This window comes from Physeter macrocephalus, chromosome 1, assembly GCF_002837175.3.
Source record: "Physeter macrocephalus isolate SW-GA chromosome 1, ASM283717v5, whole genome shotgun sequence".
In the NCBI taxonomy this organism is placed as follows: Eukaryota; Metazoa; Chordata; class Mammalia; order Artiodactyla; family Physeteridae; genus Physeter; species Physeter macrocephalus.
In genome coordinates this window covers 31,985,771-32,010,168 of record NC_041214.2, presented here as the reverse complement: position 1 = coordinate 32,010,168, position 24,398 = coordinate 31,985,771, and the positions used below count along the sequence as shown (strand labels likewise).

The 24,398-nt window shown below is 37.2% G+C and overlaps 2 protein-coding genes across 4 annotated transcripts in view; one reads left to right on the top strand and one right to left on the bottom strand.

The window, feature by feature from the left end:
* PPP2R3A (protein phosphatase 2 regulatory subunit B''alpha) overlaps nt 1–8,206 on the top strand; it is a 226,699-nt gene extending 218,493 nt beyond the window's left edge. For both annotated transcript variants that reach the window (XM_024131901.3, XM_028489482.2), the window contains one exon: nt 5,572–8,206. In XM_024131901.3, the coding sequence (XP_023987669.1) occupies nt 5,572–5,698 (127 nt within the window). In that variant the 3' untranslated portion in view covers nt 5,699–8,206. The remainder of the gene's footprint in view (nt 1–5,571) is intronic.
* Nucleotides 8,207–9,663: 1,457 nt separating this feature from the next.
* The window catches only part of MSL2 (MSL complex subunit 2), a 45,520-nt gene continuing 30,785 nt past the window's right edge, over nt 9,664–24,398 (bottom strand). For both annotated transcript variants that reach the window (XM_007102548.4, XM_028489476.2), the window contains exon 2: nt 9,664–13,019. In XM_007102548.4, coding sequence (XP_007102610.1) covers nt 11,428–13,019 — 1,592 coding nt within the window. In that variant the 3' untranslated portion in view covers nt 9,664–11,427. The remainder of the gene's footprint in view (nt 13,020–24,398) is intronic.

The window sequence follows — 24,398 nt, the reverse complement described above, 5'->3', positions numbered from 1 at the left end:
AAGAGATGGTATGAATTCAGTACATGTTTGCATTCCTGCTGTATACTAAGCATTATTGGATATTGGTGAACACAGACAGGATCCCTGCCAAAGCAGGGAAAAACAGGCAGGTACAATTAAAGTGTCTTAACTGCTCTCTCATAGAAGCAGCACATTGTAGTAACAGATATTGCTGGTAGAAGCAAATTGGCCCAACCTCCCTGGAAATTAATTTGACAATATGCTGCAAAAGCCTGAATTCATACCCTTTGACTCCCAGTTCTAATTCTGGGTATCTGTTGTAAGTAATCAGAAATTTAGATAGAACTGTTCTATCCAAACAGTTGGCATTGGTCACAGGTAATTATAAAATTTAAAAATTCAAAGCAACACAAATGCACAATAACAGAATAGTTAAGCAACAAGTCATGGTATCTATGTGTCATATTTTGCAGACATTTAAACTGTGTTGCACAAAAATGTAACATGGAGAAATCAGGGTTACAAAATTGTGATATAATCTCAATATTAAAAATGTGTATCTATATAAACATGCTAAATGATAAGGCTCCAAAATATTAACAGTGGTTAACTCTGGGCTGTGGGATTGCAAGTATTTTGGTTTGTTATACTATTCTATAATTTATAATGTTTGTATAATGAACATGTACTACTTTAATAAACAGGAAGAAGTTATTTTTCTCCTTTATGTGCTCACATAGGTGATACGTATTCACTGCAGAACAGTTAGAAATGAAGATAAAAATCTTCACCTAAAATCTACCACCCAGAGATAGCCTGACTTATCATTTAGGAGTATATCCTTCTAGACATTTCTTTGCAAATAGATAAGTAATTTGTTTTACAGAAATGGAATTTTATACTACATATTGTTTTGTAACCTGCTTTAGAGGAAGGAGAAAATAGAGATAGCAGGTCTAAACACTTAGAAGTTTATTAGTCTAAAAAGAAGAGAAAATAGATGGCAACTAAAGAGAATAGGTAACTGGCTCAAGCAAAAGTTTTTCTCAAGTTGTGGTAGTGCTCAGAGAAGGTGCCAGTGTGTGTGGAGGGCAGAGAGGGGAAGCAAAGGGATACAGACAGAAATACAGGTGAGGGGTCACGAGAGGAGATACGGAGACCAGCTGTAGTGAAATTTGACCAGTGCATATGAGAGGCTTCTGCTGGACACCCATCTTCTCATGTTGTGGGAGATAAGATAAGGCCTACACAGAGCACATGTGGGTGATGAGATCTCAAGGGGAGAGGAGAAGCCTTACAACAGCCATGGCCTGTAGGGTGAGCACTAGAATGTCAACAAAGGAAAAGAAAGGCCTCTTTATTACAGTTGTTAATAACTGACTGACATGGTTCAAAAGCAAGGCCAGACCCAGAATTCCAAGGCTACATCACCTAGGGCTTTATCTCAAGAGGAATTACAAATAAATCAGGGTGAGTTTGCCAAACAGAAATGACCAGAATCAAATATTAGAAAGAGAGGAAGCATGGTAGTGCCATGGAAAGAGCATAAGCTTAGGAGCCAGACAGATCTGGTTCTACCTCCCACTCACCAGCTGGGCAGGTTATCTGACTCCTGAGGCTCAGTTTCAGAAGATACCAGTAACCACCTTCCAAGGTGGTTGTGAGAATCAAAGATAATACATATAAACACCTGGCACGGGGCTTCCCTAGTGGCGCAGTGGTTGAGAGTCCGCCTGCTGATGCAGGGGACGCAGGTTCGTGCCCCGGTCCGGGAAGATCCCACATGCCGCGGAGCTGCAGGGGACACGGGTTCGTGCCCCGGACCGGGAAGACCCCACATGCCGCGGAGCGGCCGGGCCCATGAGCCATGGCCGCTGAGCCTGTGCTCCACAACGGGAGAGGCCGCAACAGTGAAGCCCGCGTACCGCAAAAAAAAAAAAAAAAAAAAAAAAAAAAAAAAAAAACACCTGGCACATTGTAGATACCTGACAATAACAGCTATTACTACTCCCTGAAGGAGAAGAGATACAATATAACATCATGGTTAAAACCACAGAATTTGGATTTAGACAAATTTAGTTAAGTTCAAAGCCTTGCTGTACCAATCACTAGAGCAAGCCTCAGCATCCCCTATACAATGAGGATACCACCTGCCACACCACGCTGTTTCCGGATTAAATAAGACAATGTACATAATGTATTATGCCCTTAGGCATAGTGCCTATGTAATCAATAAACTGGTTATTATTACTACCACTTCTGTGATCTTGGCCACATTACATAACCTCTCTGAATTATAATTTAGTCAGGTATTACATTAGCATTCCACTGCCTACCTTGTTCCCTTCATTCCGAGGGCACAGAACATGGCACACAGTTGGCAACAGTAAATATCTGTTGCATGAATAACAGGACTGTACTGAGAATTAAAGATAATGTATATAACGTATCTAACAGTGTCTGGCATATAAATGCTGGGAAAAATGGACCTATTTGTGTTTCCACTGGAACATGGGCTCCTTCAGGGCAGAGCACCTTGTTTTATTCATCTTGTAATACCAGCACCTGGCAAACTGTTAGGGATGTAGGAGATCCTCAGCAAATGTTTACTGAGTGGCACAGAAGGCAGCAGTAATCTGGCAGCCACCCTCACTACAAGGATAACACAGGAGCCCAGACAACTTGACCCTCCAAAATCAACTTGAAATTCTCTACCTACCTTACCATCTAACATCATAGGTCACCTCTGGGCCAAGTGCCTGTACCTCCTGATTCAAGGCTCATACTTATGTAATGCCTTCAGTAAGCAACCTAGTAATTAAAAAATAATAAGTAATCTGGTAATGACTCCATATTTTAGTGAGGTGAAAGAGGGTAAAGGGTCTCCATAAGTATGAGTTTGCAAACATTGTGAATTATCCCATCTAGCATCAAAGTAATGAACGGTCATAGGGGAAGCCAGAAAGACAGGGTACCAGTTACATATACCTAGTCAACTAAATGACTATGACTATGTGTCACCTATATGAAGATAACAGGTTATGACAGACACCAAACTTATTTATAGTTAACATTCTTATGGTTTCTGCAATAAAGTTTAAAACTCCACAGAAACTGTGAAAAGCAGGCTAAAGGGTCCTCTATGTCGCTATCTTAAGAAACTGCGGCCTGTAATAATTAGAAACAAGATTCTCTGCCAATCTGACAAATACTTGATTACTTCAGATTTTTAGTTAAGTCTTTTACATTACCTCAAAAATACTTTCTTACAGGATATTCTGGTGTTTCACCAACAGCTTTACATTTGATTAACTTAGATTAAACACAATTTTCTTTTTCATTCTGAGAGTCTTTATCTGATTAGTAGAGAAAGATAGGCTTACTGCAGAAAAATTGCAAAATATAAAGAGATTAAAATCATCCTCGGTTCAGTCATCCAGAGATAACCATTATTTATACTTTGGTATATTTCTTTTTGATGCTGAATGTTACTAGTGTATTCAAAAACATGACTTTTAATGCTTCAGAGTATTCTCTCAAGCAATAACACATCCATTTTCCCTATCATCGGACATTAAGATAATTTAGAACAACTGTTTTCTACTGAATGTTTTTAAAGGTGGATTTCTCCTTTATATTAAAAATAAACATGTACTGACTTACACCTTGTATGAGATCTACATTTACTTCATTCAGCACTGGAAAATAAGACACTGTAGGCAAAGAAGGCCAGTCAGAAACCCACTGGAGCAGTCTTCCAGGAATGTAAGCTAGTGAGAGTCAAGTCTGAGGTAAGGGGCTGTATGGAGCCTGACTGTCCTGAGTGAGGTGGGAGAATTTAGCAGAAGAGCAGGGATCTTGGTGCCTTGAAAGTACAAAAGAAATGCAGGTGACATTCTACTACATCCAACCCACAAAGCATTGGAATACTTTTAGGTACTAGATTGGATCAAATCCATTGCTGGAAATCCCATTTCTGTATGAGGCTACAGTGGGGAAAAATACATACTCTTTTGTAAAAGATTTTTTATTCACAAATTACACAAAAAATTGTGACCCTGCCCCCCAGTATAGGATGAGGTGTCACCATCCTTCAGTAAGCCCCAGCACTTCTCCATCACGAGAATAATATGTGATATTTTCCAAGAGTTTATGATGTGTAGACCCTCTCACCTAACCTCTATTCAACCCTTATAAGGGGTAGGAACTGCTATTAGTCGAGGAGGCTGATGCAGGGGGGTTAAGCTACATGCCCAAAGTAACATTAAGTGACCTGAGATTAGAACTCAACTTCCAAAGTCCATGCTCTAAGGCTAAAACACTTAGCCACTATTCCAGATGGCCTCCATTAGGCTACAAGCTTTGTGAGGAAGGGGCTGGTCGGTCTTTTTCACCATTGTATCCCTAGCATTTGGCTCATGCTTAGCAACAGGAGCTCAAATAGTTACTGTGAATGAGTCTCAGTTCAGACTTAACTCTCTAACTCATTCCCAGATCTGCATTGAGAGCTCACAGAGAGCAAGTTAGGTTACCAAGAGGAAGAAAATGCCTTCCATTCTGACAGGAAATAAGCAGCCAGTGTCTGACACTGCATTTCTAGAATTAACTTTTCTTTGAGAGTTTTTCCCCCCAGAAATGGAGCCTCTACCATCAACCCTGCTTCAGTTCCATTAAAGCAAACTTACTCTCCTTATTGCCTCCTTATTCAACATACGCCATAACTGGCGTATAACTATTGAGGCCTCAAGGAGACGGGGGAGGAGTGGAAACAGAAAATAAGTATGGAATATTTTTGCAAAATGACAGTTGTAAGTAATTTCTGACAGGATCATAAATGGTACTCAGGGCAACGTTTTCCAAACATCACATAAGCTTTTTAATAAAAATGTAATATTCTCTACTCTCTATGAATAGGTGCCACCTACTAGGTATTCCTGCCTCAGCATATTTTTCATCACCAGGCAGTCTTGATACCTTTCTTAATAAAAGGACTGTATATCCAGAAATTTCTGCACAGATGAAGCAGCCATCATTCCAATATAAAATATTTTGTCATCCCTGCCTGGAATAGCCAGGAGGGGTGGCCTGGAGGATATGGAACTCAGGAAATACAAGTAACCTCTAAAGAGGGAATATGCTGTGGAGTTCTGCAAAGAATGGAAGGAAACACGAGTGGACTTTAGTCTGCTCTATGTACACATAGATATACATCTTCAACGTACTTCTTGGAAGCCATGGAAGCTATAAAAGTATTTGAGAGAAAGTTCCCCACTCTGCATGGAAGCCACTTCAATGAAAGCATTCATGTAAAACTCATACTTTCCAGACCTCATACCCTCCCTAACCTAGCTTCATCCATAATGCTCTCATTCCCGTCAAAGTCTCTAGGGAAAGCTTGATTCGGCCCGTTTTCAACATAAGTAACAGGGAGAATGTGTTTTCTGTTCCACAGCACTGTCCCCTCCGGGGTGGCTCAGTTGTTCACAGCTACCATTTAGCAACTCGGGGTATTTCCGCTAGCTGGTCTTGTCTCTAGTTTGCTATACTTCTACCCAAACATTAAAACTTTTTTTTAAAAAAATCAGTAACTCACTTTTGCTGTTCTTTCAGCTCCTTTGAAGATTATGAAACAGAGGAACCTGCCTCTCCCTCTGAAATTGGAAACAAAGGCAATAAAATAGTGACCTCAAGCCTTTCAGAGAAATGTGGAAAGCTTCAATCAGTGGATGAAGAATAGCTGCCAATGTCTACATGAAAGGGAGATGTGTATTTTAAATGTTTTTTTCTTGTGAAGAGATGCTGTAGTTTGCATATTGCTTTTTAAAGGCTTTGATTTCTGCAAGTGCGTTATCTGCAGCACTACGAATTTTCTAACGTTTTTGAGCAATAGCTCTGGATACACACACCCAGTTTGGGAGACTCCTCCAATTTGCCTCAAACCTCTTACAGAGCTTTTCCTCAGAAGCAAGTAAGATATACATCACCTTCCAACGTCTGTGAATCAGCACTCTTCACCCCTGAATGTACCAAGGATCTCTTGGGGACAGTGCCAAGCACAGTTCTCTGCACAAAAGCAGGAGTTGCCTCTGTTGTCCAGCATCCCTGAGGCCCATCAGGGCTCCTATGGAGCCCAGAAGAAACCTTCACTTGCAGAAAACTTGAGTCAAAACATTCTGGAACTTGAAAAAGCAGTCAGGGCCTCCAGAACTGAATTAGCCCTGGTAATAAAAGCACTGCCAAAACATCTCAGAGACTTCTTTTAATTGTATGTGTACTGGAGTTCAAAGATCTTGAACTTAGTTTAATCTAATTTCACAATGACCTGCCAAACTGCTAGTCACTTTACATCCTCAGGTATTGTAACCACTGGGCCTTCCAACCTTGCTGGCAAGCTCTAAATAATCCCTCCCCATCCTGACTGTGGATCTTATATAAAATCTGAAGAAAAATTTGTTAACTGAAGACAAGTACAGAATATGACTCATACTTGGGGGGAAAAAAGTTTCCTTTTAACTCATCTAACATTTGTAGAGAATTATTGAGTGATTAATCTAAAAATTAGTTGATGTCCCATCTATACTTCATATCAGAAGACCTACTTGAAGACTTAAATAATTATATATGAAAATTCTTACTAGACATATCACTAAATATTAGACTAGGCCAACAGTAAAGGCCTCAATCTAAACATTATTCCTTAACTTCATGTTGAAAAGAAACTATTTCAAATATTGCATCCACTTCAGTATTTATCACAAAAATGGAAGAAAACAGTTATGCCACCCATAAAGGAAAGCAACTTCATGTTTACTATAGTGGTAGACGTGGTCATCACAGAATACATTTTTCAGCAAGCCACAATGCAGCCAAGCCCCGCAATACTGTTGAAGATAAAATTGAAAATAAACTATTAAAAAGGATGGAAATTTCTGACACTATAAAAGAAACCCCCAAGAAACTTTTTAATATCCACTTCTGTCAAAGTCATCAAGTTTTCCCCTGGATTTTTTTTGTTTTAACCTCAAGTCCTAAATGTCAGAATAGCTTCCTTTCCACCCCACATTGGTTCCCTTGCTGGTGTGACGGCCAGACTTTGAAATAATCAAACCTTGGGCTGTGGTAGGCAAAAAGTGGAGAAAAGGAGAATTTAGGAAATGCACCATCAACTAGTATAATTATTAATAGAGTTAGCAATCCTTCCTGTCAGTATCCTCCCAGTTTCCTGTTATTTTACCTTCATGATCTTAACTGACCTTCCATTTAACTATTACAGAAAGTATTAAAACTTAGTTTCTAATAGTTCACAAAGAAGAAATAAAAGCTTAAAAGTGACTAAATTTTTAGGAAACACTACATACAATAATCTAAACACACTGGTAAATTATCAGAATTAAAAGTGTTTATGTGGTACATGAAATTTACCGTCTATCCCATCCAACCTTTACCAGGGAACAAAAGCAACTTTAAATTTTCAGATAAAAATACTAAAAAGGTAAATTTTTTTAGAAGCCAGATATGGTTTAAAGGTTTTATTAGCCATAATGATCTAAACTATTTCTAAGACTCAGCAAAAATTCAGTTTTCCAATATACATTTGATTCTGGTTTTTTTACTACATGGCTGTACTTGACCTTGTTTCTACTTACTGAAGTCCTCTTCCTTTCACTTTGGTCAATAATTGGTTTCAGAAGTCTACAGTTATTATAAAAGTACAGCTAACAATATCATTCCACTTAAGATAGTGCTTTTAATTTAGGTTACCCAAAGTATCACATTTTCAGACGTAAGAATGTGTTTCTTTGTACTTCCTTCTTAGTATTGAATGTAAGAAATGTGAATTCTGAGGAACTAAGATAGTATATATTTGACTTTCTGGTAAAGATCATGCAGAATATAATCATTACTGCCCAACTGGAAATTTCAAGTTATTACAATATCCAAGACTCTTGATAAAAGTTATATTGAGGTTATGATCTTAATGCTAGTCAATGAAAAATGAGTTTCATAGCATAACATTAATTGCCAAGGTAATCAAGCTAATGAAATTCTGTGTATTTTCCCTGCATCTTATCTGTGTCATTGTGTACTGTTCAAAGTGTTTATAAAACTCTAGATTGATCAAATGAGATAAGTCATTTGCTCAACTTTTGGAAATGTTACGGTGTGTTTGGGTGGAGAAGCCTGCATGATTTAACTTTTGTTTTTGTTTTTCCCTTTTTGCAAAACTAAATAAAGTTGTCAAATATGAACTAAGATAATCACTACACACTTTTGGTTTTAATCACACTTGCAATTCATTTTTATGTTTGAAAGAGTAGCATTATAAACAAACTTGAGTTTCAAAGAGAATAACTCTTCGAACCCCTGGGAAAACTTTATAAAGAAAGATCTGGAAGGATAACACCTCATAATGAAAAGTGATTGATTGCCTCTGGGGATAGGAATTTGGGTTTGGAAGTGAGAAGTTAACAGGGATCAAAGGAGACTTTAGCCTTATATATATATAGTATATTCTTTTAAAAGAATGTGTAATTGTTATTTGGATACCTAAAACTTAATTTTTTAAAAATGAGGGAGAAAAATTAAAATACCATCCACACATTAGGTTCCCATTCTATACTTTGAACTTTTAGTATTTTCTAAAGCATTTTATATTTGTTGCCTATGATATGGGAAAAGAAATTTTCATCGGTTGTTAAACTTTTACTTTTCTTCAGCAAGTTCACCAACGAGTTATTTTAAGAAAACTAAGAACACAGTGAAGGAATTCTTTATCCTAGAACTGTATTACACCTCTGCTTAGAGATGTAGACCTATGGAAACTAATCAAAAAGATTAGCTCTAAAACTGTCAGCTCTAAAACTTCTGTCACCTAAGGTGAAAGATCACTGGATCATTTATGGTAATTACAAGGACTCAAAAGAACAAGTGAAGATGAGTCATATTAAATGCTGTTATTGTTTTGGTGGTTTCAAATCCCGTTGAAGTAAATCCAGTTACTTCAGTAATAATTTCTCAATCATCCCTTGTTAGCCATTGGTCAGCATTCCTAAAATAACTCACGGTATAAAGAAAAACGCAAAAATCAAGGCACTGTAATTAATACTCTTCCCCAAATGCATATAATACAGGCCATTGAGAGCGTGCTATCCCAAACTCCTCAGTATTCTACAACGTAGAATTAGAAAACTAACATTTATTGATAGATTTAAGGTGTAATACAGGTTTCCAAAAGTGTGGCAGTGAGAATACCAGCATAAAAAAGAGAAACTTGTGCTAAAAAAAACCTAAATTCATCATTGGCAATATTACATAACAATCAAGGCCCTCACATACTAATGATTTTCACTTTGTCTATATTGCCAACCTCCCATGCATCAAAAAACACAAAACTAAGATTATCAAACGGGAAGCAATAAAGTACTCAAGGAATTTTAAAATCATAATATTAGGAAAGTTTGGGAGATTTGCAAAATTTATCCTAATCATCCATGTGTACAATCTCATTTCTAGTCATTTTGCAGTGATCATTAGTGAATAAAGAACAGATTTACAAGTTTATATAGCAGGGCATCTGCGTCCAACACAAAATTGTTACAAACTTTAGGCAAATACATGTTTCATAAGACACTGCTAACACTTAGAGGAATTAAATAAAATTCCGAAACTTGGAAAGCAAATAAAGACAAGACAACTAAGAAGCATTTTCCACCATTTACTCTTGTTATCAAAAATAGTTCAACTCTTCTCGCAAAACAAAAACAAAATAGTACATACTGGACACATACATCACATTTTTCTTCCTATGGCTTTAGCCCACCCCCACCCACCAAAAGAGACAAAAAAAAAAAAAAAAACCCAACAACAACAAAAACAACTCTACCTGACCACATTCACAGAAAATGACACCAGGATACACTACAAAACAGAAGGTGTCATCTGCTCTGTGTCCAAAGGTTTCTTCTCCATGTCTTGTACTAGGTGAGTAACCATCATTGAACATGCTGTGTGCCAAATCAAAACATAACTTCAACATATGTCAGATCTCAGGAGAGATGGTGAACGTAGTAGAAACTGAAAATTTTCCAGCAGTATTTTTCTTTAAATAAGCACTGTCAAAGCAGCAACTTCTTTTAAATCATAAGGTCATTTCTTTACAACCTAGTCAGTCCTTGTTTTATTTGGGCTGTGCTCTTTCAAGCAACTGACTAGATTTCCCTTCAACAGAATGTTGTGACTCATTTATCTCCCCCATAAAAATTACAGGGAAGAAGTGCATTTAAACTGAAACATAGTTTGTGCTTTACATGCAAAAGAGTATTCTAAAGAATATCCTCCTAGCTTCAAACCCACCTAAATGCACAGGCTTCATAAAAAGGCATTTTTATTAGGCCTCTATAAAGAAGTCTCCACAACGAATAGCACCCTAAAAAAAAAAAAAAAAAGGAAAGAAAGAAAAAAAGCATATTCAAAATAAAGTCTGTCGCAAACAGAGGAAACAAAAATCACTTTGAAGTGGCCAATGGCAATAGGTATAATGCATAAATCTGAGTAACTTTTGGAGCATTATTCCAAAATTATTTTAAATAAATCCCAATTTCTAAATAAAACATTTAAATAATTTTTAAAAAAATTCTGTCACATACCATAGTCTAAATTCAATTACCTTCAGAATAGAACTGTTCTTCTCCACTTCATTTATCTGATTAGAACATTGCTCAAAGTGAAGGAAGGATTTGGTTTTTTCCCTAGAAATGAGTCAAACTTAACTAAAAATGGGGATCAACTCAGAAGAGTTTTGTGGCATAAACAGCTAAACATCTGTAGTCTGACAGAATTTCAGTTTGTTTACTTTTAAAAGACAGATTTCTTCAACATTCTAATGAGGGGCAAATTTTCTTTCATAATACTGCTGATTTAAGAACTGCTACATACACCAGTAGCCAATTTTCATGATCAGAAATGGTATTATGTCAGCACAAAGGTTGAGCTGGACACATCAGCTTTTCAACAGGAGAAACATCAATGGCATCTGAAGGCAGCACTGAGTCTCCTGAACAAACTAATGGCTACTTTTTCACAAAATATGAGCACAATCTTTATGGACTGACTAGATACCACTTCCTTACGTTTAATCATAAACTTTGATTATGCACAAAGCATGACCATAAACAGTGAGGTTAATGTTATTTTCCTTGCCAAAGTTCGTTTTGTATAAATCAGTTGCATCAGCATTTGTTCTCAAACTATGAGGTTCTGTAAGAACTAAAGACATATAGTTGTAGGGTTACTCCTCCATTATCTGCAAACTATTTCCCCGACACTAACACATATAACTTAGCAATGAAAACACTTGATACAAGTGATCTATATGCAGGAGCTCCGGCAAGTTAAACCAACAAAACCATAGCTGCCGTAAAACTGTAGCTATTTCCCTACCAGAGGTAGGTTTAAAGACCCACTGATTTAACAGTCGAATCTCATGTCTATAGCTTCATCCAAACTTTTATCATCATGTGTACTGGCAGCTAAAAACGTTGTTACTGGGGACCCTGTGACATTAATTACACTGGTGCTGGTACTAGCATTGCGCACAGCAATGCTAGTCACGTTAATGCCCAAAGTGAGCCTGGTCTGCTCCAAGGCCTTTTCTGGCACAGCAAATGCCTCCAGCTTCTTCTCCCCATTGGCCATATAGGAGTTTTGGCAGCCACGACATATACAATCTAAGCAGGCTTTGCGGTTAGAGTAGCAAGGGCAGCGTTGGCCGCGGCATGTAAGAACACTTGGATTTTGAGTAGCACGCCCACATTTACACCCTTTCTTTTCCTGGGGTTTTTTATACACAGTCTTGGTAGGACTTCCTGGCATAAAATGATGACTAGGAATCTTTTCCTTTACTGTTTTGTCTTTTTTAAGAATACCTGGCTTGGTTTTAGAGTGAGATTTCTTGGATCCATGTTCATGACTCTTTTTCATGCTTTTAGCAGATAAAAGTACAGTTTTGCTGATTTTGGGTGTTGTGCCTCCATTGGGAACAGTTGCTATAGGTTGAAGAGAAATCTTGCTCTCCCGTTTCACTGTCACAGGAGCAGATGCCCCCAATGTTGGGCCTCGGATAATGGTAGAAATTGGAAGTGGCTGAACTTTCTCACTGTCGCTTTCTGATCTGGATCGTTTTCTATTCAATTTTGCTACCCTCGGAGTTGCTGCTGTACATGATAACCCATGAAGTGCAGGACTGGTGGACATAAAAACATTATGGCTAAGAGACTGGGAAGAAAGCTGCAGAAAAGGTCCATTGGATACAGTGGCTTCCAAGTTGGGCTGCAAATTAGGGCAACAGACTTCTGTGTTTGAAACAGTTTCTAAGCTGCGGAGTACTTCCTCAACACTCAGTAACAGAGAGTCACCAGGTTTTATATCTTCACTGAAACTGCAAATATCAATGCCTGTGGAGCATAAGTCAGTGGCTACCGTGTCACAGACAGGTGGCAAACTGTCAGACAGATCCTCAGTTTTTATGTCAACAGTGTTACATACATCAATTGTATTTGAATGTTCAGGTGAAGGAATATTTATACCAAATCTATCTATTGAAAGCCCATTATAAGTAGGCAAACCATTGATAACAGAACTGCCAATAGCAATGCTGAGGGTGCTTTCAGATACTGGAGATAAACTAGCTTGAGGATCAGTTGTGGGTTCTGAGGTCGAAGGTAAAGGGGAATGTGTCAAACACAAAGTAAAGGATGAATCTGAGGGTTTTTCCGTCTCCTCACAAAACAATGATCCATCATTAAGCAAAGCCAAAATATCAGAAGAACAGTCGACTGCTTCTATTATATCCCGTGCCAATGTAGTCTGTGTTATATATTCACATAGTTTTTTGTAGCAGTTCACTAGGATGCTTAACTGCTTGTTTTCCTCAAACTGCTCATAGTCTTTGCACCAGCTACATGAAGGTTTCATCATCATTTTCTTGCCTTTACAACTTTTGCAGACATAGTGCTGGCAGGTGGAGTTGGTGGGTGCAATAGGATCTTGTAGCAAATGTCCTAAGAGGGAAAAAGGAGGAAAGCAAAGATTTTAGTAAGATAAATTTATAATTTCATATATTGAAGTTGAGATTATAAGTAATCTATTAAAGTTAAGATGGATTAAACTCACCAGACCAGATAACAAAACATGTATCCTACAGGAAACAGAAAAATACTCAATAGCTCATTTCACTTCCATGCCATATTCCCCATTCTTTTATCTCAAACAGAATCTTCCCTCGGTCTGCGTTTCTCCCCCAAATCAGTATGTTCTGGTCCACTTTCTTATTCTCTTCTCCAAAGGCTACAAAGAGGTGGTGATCAGTCACTAAAAGCACAAACTAGGCTTAAAACCCTTGGGACCTCAACCTAACCCAACTGTTGATAATGCCACAACATACTGAGCACAATCATACTGTTTATTTTGTGTTAGACATGGGAAAAAGATAAGAGCAAGAGAGAGTTAGTCCCTGCCCCCATTAAACATCATTTGAGGGCATTAATCATTCAGTACAATGGCATCTTCACAGAAAAAAGTACAATTTCAAACCATTTCATTGTATATACCAATCATAAACTAAGAGAAGACCAAAATATAGTTATGATGGAAAAGAACTATATTCATTTATTAAAAAAGGAAATATTACTAAATTCTTTTATAGAAAATCAAAATACAATGACAATGGAAAAAAAAATGCTTAAATGTAGTTAAAAAAAAAAAAAAACCAAACAGTATAATACTGGGCTCAAATTCTTCTGACAGAATACACAATGACCATGGTCATGAACCACAAGTATCCAAAGTATAGCAATATAGTATAAAAGTGAAAGTGATCCCCCAACTTGATGTAACTCCTAAACTATAAATGATCTATACATATGAATCAAAAAGGGGGAAACAACTAGCTCCCCAAAGAAGCAACTGCTCATTGGTTCCCAATTCAGGACAAATAGTAATTAACTCAAAGCAGCACCTGTTTTCTCATATACATTACATAATTTAAGACTGGGACAGAAAGTACTTCTGGTTATAGCTAGTGAAATCAGCAAACCCTCGCCCTTAAAAGCAACTATAAACCTGAAAATTTTTGACAAAGAGAGTCATTTTCATAACCAAAGACATAAAACCATCTGAGAAGCATTTATGTTTGAAAAACTGCTGGATTTCAGGTAAGGACAGTGGGAATCTGTGGTGTTCTGCTCCAGGGCTACCCAGGTTCTCCCTTACCACCCAGCTCTATCCAGTGTTACCCTGTGAGAACCGGAAGCTGCTGTGATGGAAGGGGACTCATTCCACTTAGTACAGAAGACAATGCATAAACATGGAGGCATTATCACTGGAAGTGACTTGTCAGAAGCTGGCCAGTTGGGGAGGACAAACGGCTCAGCTCTTACTAGCCTGAGGTTACACAAGCTCAGGTTAGACAGGCCTCATACAAGATGGCAATTTTCCCCTAAGTTGTTCTATAAATTCAATACAATCCCTTTGAGAATCCCAGGTGGCTTTTTCTTTTTTAAGAAATTAACAGAATGATTCCAAAATTCCTATGGAATCACAAAGGACCTGGGACAGCCAAAACAATTTTGAAAAAGAACAAAAAAGTTGGAGGACTTATACTACTAACTTTACAATCTTCCATAACCATAGTAATCAAGACAGTATGGTAATGGCAAAAGGATAGGTACATAAATCAATGGAACAGAACAGAGTCCAGAAAGAAATTTATTACATTTATGGTCAACTGATCTATTTGACAAGATTGTCCAAATAATTCAATAGGGGAAAAGAGAGTATTTTCAACACACTGTGAGACACTTTGGTATCCCAATGCCAAAAAATAAACATATACAATATACAAAAATATTAAAAAGTAGATCATACACACATAAATCTAAGAGCTAAAATTCAGAAGCAAAGCAAAATGCAGGAAAAAACCATGCCTTTGGGCTTGGCAGTATTAGATGCATCATCAAATGCACAAAAGGGAAAGAAAATTGTAAAATGGATATTCACAAAATAAAAAACTTGTGCTTCAAAAGTCACCATTAAGAAAATGAGAAGATAATCCATAGACTGAGAAAAAATATTTGCAAACTGTATATCTGATAAAGGGCTTACAACATGATACATTAAAAACACTTTATGCGGGCTTCCCTGGTGGCGCAGTGGTTGGTAGTCCGCCTGCCAATGCAGGGGACACGGATTCATGCCCCGGTCCGGGAGGATCCCACATGCCACGGAGCGGCTGGGCCCGTGAGCCATGGCCGCTGAGCCTGCACGTCCGGAGCCTGTGCTCCGCAACAGGAGAGGCCACAACAGTGAGAGGCCCACATACCGCAAAAAAAAAAACAAAACAAAACAAAAAACAAAACAAAAACAAAACTTTATGCAAATAAATAGACAACTCAATTTAAAAATTGAACAAAAGATTTGAATAAACATTCCACCAAAGAAAATATATAATAAGCACATGAAAATATGCCAGTATAATTAGTTATTAAGGAAAGTGAAACTATGGCATACTGCTACACACCTACTAGTGTGGATCAACTCAAAATGAGGGATAATACCAAGAGTTGGCAAAAATGTGGAGAAATCAGAACCCTTCTATATTACTGGTGAGAATGGAAAATGGAAAATCACACTGGGAAACAGTTTGGTAGTTTCTTTAAAAGTTAAACAGGGCTTCCCTGGTGGCGCACTGGTTAAGAATCCGCCTACCAATGCAGGGGACACTGGTTCAAGCCCTGGTCCGGGAATATCCCACATGCCACAGAGCAACTAAGCCCGTGAGCCACAACTACTGAGCCCGGGTGCCACAACTACTGAAGCCTGTGCGCCTAGACCCCATGCTCCACGACAAGAGATGCCACCGCAATGAGAAGCCCATGGATCGCAACAAAGAGAAGCCCCCATTCGCCACAACCACAGAAAGCCCACGCACAGCAACAAAGACCCAATACAGCCAAAAATAAATAAATAAAATAAATAAATTTATTTTTTTAAAAAGTTAAACATACATTTACCATACAAACCAGCAACTCCACTCCTAGGAGCCTACTCGAAGACAAATGAAAATATACATCCATATAAAGAGATGTTTGTGAATATGCATAGCAGCATTATTCATAATAGACAAAAATAATCCAAATGTCCATCAACTAGTGAATAAACAAAATGTAGTATATTCATACAAAAGAATACTGCTCAGCAATTAAAAGAACTATTGGTACATGCCAAATCATGATGAAGTGCAGAAAACACTGTGTTAAGTGAAAAGCCAGATGCAAAAGAGTACATTATTGTATTATCCCATTTATATAAAATGTCTAAAAATGACAGAAAAGCAGAAATAGTGATTGCCTAGATCTGGGGGCAGAAGCAGGGGTTAATTGTAAATGGGCACAATGGATCTTTTGGGCGTGATTAAGACGTTCTAACATCATATTGTGGTGATGCTTGTACAACTCTAAAAAAAAATAAATAAAAACGCCTTAAGACAAGGCCCCAGTAGTTACAGAGTCCAACCTTCTTTCTACCCAATACAGTAATCCCTTCAAGTACCCTTGACTTAATCTAAGGAAGGCTGTAGGGGATATTAATACATGCAGAGAGATGTGTACATGCTTAAAAGGATAAACCCAGTTTAAAAAGAAATACGTTATCTACTGGGAAAGAGAGACTGAACAGAGTGAAAAGGGACAGCACTACACTATTCTGGGTTTAATCTGTAATGCTAACTTTTAAACCACGTAAATATTTTACATAATTATATAAGAAAACTAAAAAATTTATGGGGCTTCCCTGGTGGCGCAGTGGTTGCGCGTCCGCCTGCCGATGCAGGGGAACCGGGTTCGCGCCCCGGTCTGGGACGATCCCACATGTGCCCCGCAACGGGAGGGGCTGCAGCAGAGGGAGGCCCGCATACCAAAAAAAAAAAAAAAAAAAAAAAAAAACTAAAAAATTTAAAGGAAATTCCTACAAATCAAAAGTAAAATGTACCAAAACTGTAATTTCTTATCAAACTGATGGTATAACTATTCAGTTAACTACTTCAAATGACTTTAAAACAGAAAATTGACTCTAACCTTACATCCTTGTTTTGTTTTCAGAAATTACATTTTTTGGTGGTAGTGTTGACAGTTATTATAAAGTGTTAGTGTCTAATTGTAGGATAAAGTAAATGCTGATGTCCTTGAGAATCTAGATATTTTTTTTAGTAGGAGGAAAGAAGTCATAAGACGTGAAAAGCAAAAAATCCTGTAGTCCTGAATTTCAGTTGGATTTATCAGTATCAACTCATGTTTTCATATCTTAAAAGTACATATTTCCTAGCACTCACATGTGAGTTTTGATTACCTTCTTATGCCGGAAAGCAAGCAAACTATCAAAGATCCGGATAACATTAAAGGGACTCAGGAGCAAACCTAAGAGGTTTCCAGTGACCAAAGATGAGAAAATCTGAGCATGCATAAATGCAATGGAATATAAAGTACATCTAAAATGTTCAAATCTCTAGAGTTCATTTTAAAAAAGAAAAAAAATCAGATGCTAGTGAACCAGCTCATTAGTTTGAAAACTGGTAAATAAAGAGCAAGAAGTATTTATTCTGATTTACCTTACCTATATATAAGCTAAACCACCGAATAACCAAATCACAGATGAGAAGTTTCTCTTTATGGGAATAATGTAACTAATAAATGAAGAATGACATAATTTGAATGTCATCATTTTATAAGCCCTAATGCTCTGCAAACTGTACGAGCTAAGTGATAAGTAAGGATTACCTCTTCTGGCCTTCATTCCATCACTGATTTTCTTTTCACCAGTCATGTCAATCAAAACCTCCCAGGAGGTACCACACACCTTTAAAGGACTTACACCCTTCACATCTTTGTATTCTTCTATGAGATTTTAGGAGACTATGCCTAATACTAAGAACTGAAAACAGGCTAGAAAACACAAAAACTATCACTTATTGATTCTTAATTCATAATTCCACCACCACTGAGTTCCTAAGAACTTCCACTATGTAGCCTCATATTACCTACCCATTCCTCAACACAAATATTTGAAACTATCATTAAAGATGCCTATAGGCAAACTTGTTTCATGCACTCAGCAAAGTATCCTAACCCTCAAAAGCTTCCCAGAGGGTTCTCTTTACACCTCACAACAAAGGCAGCTCCAGTGATACAGGAACAAAGAAAAAGTTCAGAGGCTTCTTAGAGCTGGGATAAGTGTTAGCCATATACTTACTACATGTCCCTAAGGAAACTCCTCCCTGCAAAATTAAGAAATGTCAGATAACACTTGTAAAATTGTAAATATACATCTTATACTAGAAAGTAAAATGGACGGGCAACCTTAGTCAAGCGCAAGTGCATCACTTACTGGCAGACTATACTATAAACACTGGGTAGTATTTGGGGAAAGGTTTAATTTGCTTTAGCTTACATCATGTTCCCTATAGTTTCACACTCAAGTACAAAAAGACTTGCTCAAAACACATGGTGGTTTAGCTTATATATAGGTAAGGTAAATCAGAATCAATACTTGCTTCTTGCTCTTTATTTACCAGTTTTCAAACTAATGAGCTGGTTCACTAGCATCTGATTTTTTTTCCTTTTTTAAAATGAACTCTAGAGATTTGAACATTTTGAACATTATATTCAGACCTTAAAAATTTATAGTTCATGACAAAAAGTTTTCTCACTGCACTGCCTTGAATCCTTAATCTGCAATATATCACAGGAATTATCTTTCTTTACATAATATTAATACAAGTTGTCTTGTAACTAAATGAATTTGATATTATGTGCCCTGTTTAAATAATACTAAATGATGCTATACTGACCCTAAAAATACTAAAGTCTAAATTTTATTTTTACTTTTCACTTTAATAGAAGTTACTAATTCCTTTTTTATTCTCACTCTCCTTCACTTTTCCCATCCCCAAATCACCCAATTATAATTTGAGACTAAAATTTCATTTTAGATTACCACAACAGTCATTCTGGGAATTTCTGGGAATACATAACTATTGGCAAGAAATTTGCTAAGATATTTAATATCAGATTTTTTTAATACTCAACTTGGTGCAACTTTTTATTATAGTAGTTTCACAAAGTCAGAAAGTAGTATAATTAATCTTCATATACCTATGTATACCAGATTCAATAATTATCTAGATTATGCCACATTTGCTTCATCTACCCACCTTTTGTTCTTAAGTATTTCAAAGCAAATCCCAGCAAACCTCTAAATTCATCAGTATATATCACTACAAAGTACATTTTCTTATGTAATCGCAATGCCATTATCACACCTAACAAAATCAATTATTTAAATAAATTTTAAACCAAATTTAGGTTTAACTTAAGGGAAAAAAATCTTAAAGCCCTTTTATAGGGCTTTAATTCTGGCATCAAAAAAAAACATTTCAAAAGTTATATTCTCAGTAAACATACTTTTTAGCCATAAACCGTTCCTTCTATTAAACAGATTTAACATAGACATTCAAATCACTACTTTACAGTATTAATACACCAAAGGTAGCACTTGGACTGGTTGCCACGCACTTTATCCTTACCCCTGAGAAGAATCACTGACAGCCATCAAGAATTACAAAGCAGCCTAAGTTTGAAAGAGAGACTCACAGCACCAAAATAAATAAGCAAACTAAAAGTAGGTCTCAAATCAGCTTGCCCCTTTCTCCATACAAGGGATAGGCACAACTCCTTAGTATAAGCAAACAAAGATACGATTAGTCTTGGCAAACTCTTCTAAATACATAACTGATTCCAACTTCGAACAAAGCCACTGGTAATTCATTCATTGGACCATACTATAAGTGTTATGCTGACATGCAGACTACCAAGTAAATTATGCCTTAACTGCTTCTGAAACAAGATCTTTTATTCTCCTTTTTACAGTGATGGTGTTTAACCCCACTAATATTATGACCAGATGACTGGGGGAAATTAAGTTTAAGAGGTGCGGAGAGAGGACACAAGAAAAAATAAAACCAATAATGGCTAAAATGCTTAGCAAAACTTAGTGAATGACTAAAAAACGATCTTGTGAACACTGGACCTGGCAATAATAATGATCATAAAATAAAACCTACAAAAGCTACAATAGGTTAAAATCTGACAGGGACAAATTAGATGTGAACAAGAGAGAGACTACAAAATCAATTCCTCATTCTAAAGCTTACATGGAAAAGAAATGATCCCAATGAAAATAATTTCAGTAAAATGAAAACTGAAAAAAAGTGGAAAATGGTTTAAGGAATTAAACTATCTCAATGGCTTAATTTTGTCATTTGACCAAAAAAAGCATTATATAATTCTAACAGGCACAAAAAGAGCATTTATCAGAATCAAAACATTCTGTATTTACCACCACTCCCTGTCCAGAATTCCTTCTCCTGGTAATGCTTCTATTACAGCAACAAGGAATGCCTAATCAAAAACCTCAGATAATGCAAGTAATTTTATATAAGTCTTATTTGTTGTTGATGAGATGACACTTCAGGATCAGGGAAAATTAGCCAAGTCTCACATAAACAAATCCTGACACCACTATCAGAAAGCAAAAAATGCACACAGGCAGGTCACGGTTAATAATTAAAACCATCATACCATTTCTCCAAGAAGCATTCTTGGAAACTAGAGTATTAAACAGTCAAGGAATTCACAAAAAGAAATAAATCTTATGGGGCTTCCCTGGTGGCGCAGTGGTTGCGCGTCCGCCTGACGATGCAGGGGAACCGGGTTCGCGCCCCGGTCTGGGAGGATCCCACATGCCGCGGAGTGGCTGGGCCCGTGAGCCATGGCCGCTGAGCCTGCGCGTCCGGAGCCTGTGCTCCCCAACAGGAGAGGCCACAACAGCGGGAGGCCCGCATACCACCAAAAAAAAAAAAAAAAAAAAAAAAAAAAAGTGTTAAGAAATAAATCTTATGATACTTAGATATATGGTATATATGGAAAAGTATCTGGAAAGAGAAAAAAAACAGTATAGAACTCCACAGCTGTAAAATATGTGGTATCCTACAAAAGAGAGAAAGCAGTTTTCTTTTACTGATAATGTAAGCAACATGAAACAGAAGGGATATCATAAAAGATACATTTCTACATACTAACTCAATAAAATATGCTTTCCATCACAGCTTAAATTTGCTTCCCAACAAATGGACCCACATCAAAACTGATTAGCAAAATTAAAGGTTACCAGATACTTATATTAAAACTCTAAGGCAAAAGGAGGAAAAGAATAAAAATGAAAAATTTCACTTGCTAAAATAGAATAATTATATTCAATGAGATTTTCTTAAAATCATTACTAAAGTAAAGGAACTTTAAAAAAAATAATACTAACTGGTTATCTTAAAATACTCAAAAAAGTAGAATTCTTAAATAAGAAGTTTTCTAGGTTCACTTATGTTACTGATTCTAAAGCCGATTTCCTCAGCAATCACTACTGAATAAGATAACGTACTTTTCATCAGCCATTCCTTTCCAAATGGCCTAAATAACTGTACTGACCACCTAAATACAGACAGTCACACAGACAGAAAGAAATACAGAAAAAGAAGAGGGAGGGAAAAAAAAAAAGCTTTATTAGCAGCAAAAAGAATTTTGTGGCCAGCCAAATCACATTGCTGTGAAACTCCTGAATCCAAGAGAGGACAGTAACTTAAGCAATGACAAAACATTTCATTGAATGTTGACAAGTGGTACACTTGGTCTTGGAAAGGCACTCTCAAATGTTGCAGACATAAAAACTTCAAATATTTTGTTCAGAAACGCAGTCTTGGATTCTTCTGCTATGCAAATCTCTCCTGCACCATAAAGGCAAGACTTTTTTTTTATAGACTCAATCTGACTCAATTTGTTTCAAATATACGTCATATGTTTCCATTTTCTACAGTATGACCAAAAAAGAAAAAAAATCTTTGTCCAGATTTTAAATTTTCTCAAGAAAAGTCAATAAAGGGACTTCCCTGGTGGTCCAGTGGTTAAGACTCCATGCTTCCACTGCAGGGGGCATGGGTTCAATTCCTGGTCAGGGAACTAAGATGCTGCACGGCAAGGCCAAAAAACAAAAAAAAAAATCAATAAAAACGTGTGAGCCTGATCTCAAAAGGGGGCGGGCAGGGTGCGGCCTTTAATTTACAAAAGGTGATAAAAATGAGACTGCAGAAACACTAGTAATGAATGATTGGGGGGGGAGGTCAATTAAATGCCAAGATATTTGTTCAAAATGTTTGAGAAGGTTCCTTTTTGTTCCATAACAAAACGTGTTCTTTCTAATAGGATTTTTTTCTGTATGTTTGGCACTATACAAATTGATCATTTTCTTTCATTATATTATTATGTGACTCTTTCAATATTTACCTGAATATTTCTCATAAACATGAAAAACTGGTAGATGTTAAATCCTTTAAAGCAGGGGTTCGCAGCCTGCTAGGAACCTGGCCACACAGCAAGAGGTGATCAGCAAGCGAGCGAAGCTTCATCTGCTGCTCCCCATCACTCGCATTACCATCTGAACCATTCCCCCCTGCCCCCAACCGTGGAAAAACTGTCCTCCATGAAGCCGGTCCCTGGTGCCAAAAGGGTTGGGGACCGCTGCTTTAAACTTTACATATCTGTTACAAGTCAAAGAAGTTTTAAAGTTTATCACTGTTGGAAGTCAGGTTCCTAGGCAGTGAAACTCTTGGGAGAGAGGTCAGCGTGCTGAAAGTTTATCAGGTGAGGAAGGAAGGGGCAGAAGAACAAATCAGCCTGGGATGTATCACATTAAAGGCCTCAGATGACCCCACAGGGAGCTCTGAAGCTGGGACGGCTCTCCAAGGTTGTCCTATGGTGGGACATGGGAGCCAGGTCTTTAATGGACTAGTCTTTGAATGCAGGCTACTCCAAGGAAGGGGATGTGAGCTTGGGTGAGTGGCTCTCTTCAGCCAACAGCAATTCCCAGGGAAGTGTGACAACCCCAGCAACACTCCCAGTAACTAAGAAAATGAAGTTCTTCAGTCCTGAAATCGGGATTTGGGTAGTGTATACATAGCATCCACTACAATTAGTAATTTTAACTGTCCAAATCGGATGAATATGAGTAAAAAAAAAAAAATGTAATACTGATGATGTACCTTATAAATGACTAGCCCCACAAGCACTGAAATTGAAACTGTGATTAAAAATCTTCCAACAAACAAAAGCCCAGGACCAGATGGCTTCACAGGCGAATTCTATCAAACATTTAGAGAAGAGCTAACACCTATCCTTCTCAAACTCTTCCAAAATATAGCAGAGGGAGGAACACTCCCAAACTCATTCTATGAGGCCACCATCACCCTGATACCAAAACCAGACAAAGACGACACAAAGAAAGAAAACTACAGGCCAATATCACTGATGAACATAGATGCAAAAATCCTCAACAAAATACTAGCAAACAGAATCCAACAGCACATTAAAAGGATCATACACCATGATCAAGTGGGGTTTATCCCAGGAATGCAAGGATTCTTCAATATACACAAATCAAACAACTTGATACACCATATAACAAACTGAAGAAGAACAACTATATGATCATCTCAATAGATGCAGAGAAAGCTTTTGACAAAATTCAACACCCATTTATGATAAAAACCCTGCAGAAAGTAGGCATAGAGGGAACTTTCCTCAACATAATAAAGGCCATATATGACAAACCCACAGCCAGCATTGTTCTCAATGGTGAAAAACTGAAACCATTTCCACTAAGATCAGGAACAAGACAAGGTTGCCCACTCTCACCACTCTTATTCAACATAGTTTTGGAAGTACTAGCCACAGCAATCAGAGAAGAAAAAGAAATAAAAGGAATCCAAATAGGAAAAGAAGAAGTAAAGCTGTCACTATTTGCAGATGACATGATATTATACATAGAGAATCCTAAGGATGCTACCAGAAAACTACTAGAGCTAATCAATGAATTTGGCAAAGTAGCAGGATACAAAATTAATGCACAGAAATCTCTGGCATTCTTATACACTAATGATGAAAAATCTGAGAGTGAAATTAAGAAAACACTCCCATTTACCATTGCAACAAAAAGAATAAAATATCTAGGAATAAACCTACCTAAGGAGACAAAAAACTTGTATGCAGAAAACTATAAGACACTGATGAAAGAAATTAAAGATGATACAAATAGGTGGAGAAATATACCATGTTCTTGGATTGGAAGAATCAACATTGTGAAAATGACTCTACTACCCAAAGCAATCTACAGATTCAATGCAATCCCTATCAAACTACCACTAGCATTTTTTACAGAACTAGAAAAAAAAATTTCACAATTTGTATGGAAACACAAAAGACCCCAAATAGCAAAAGCAATCT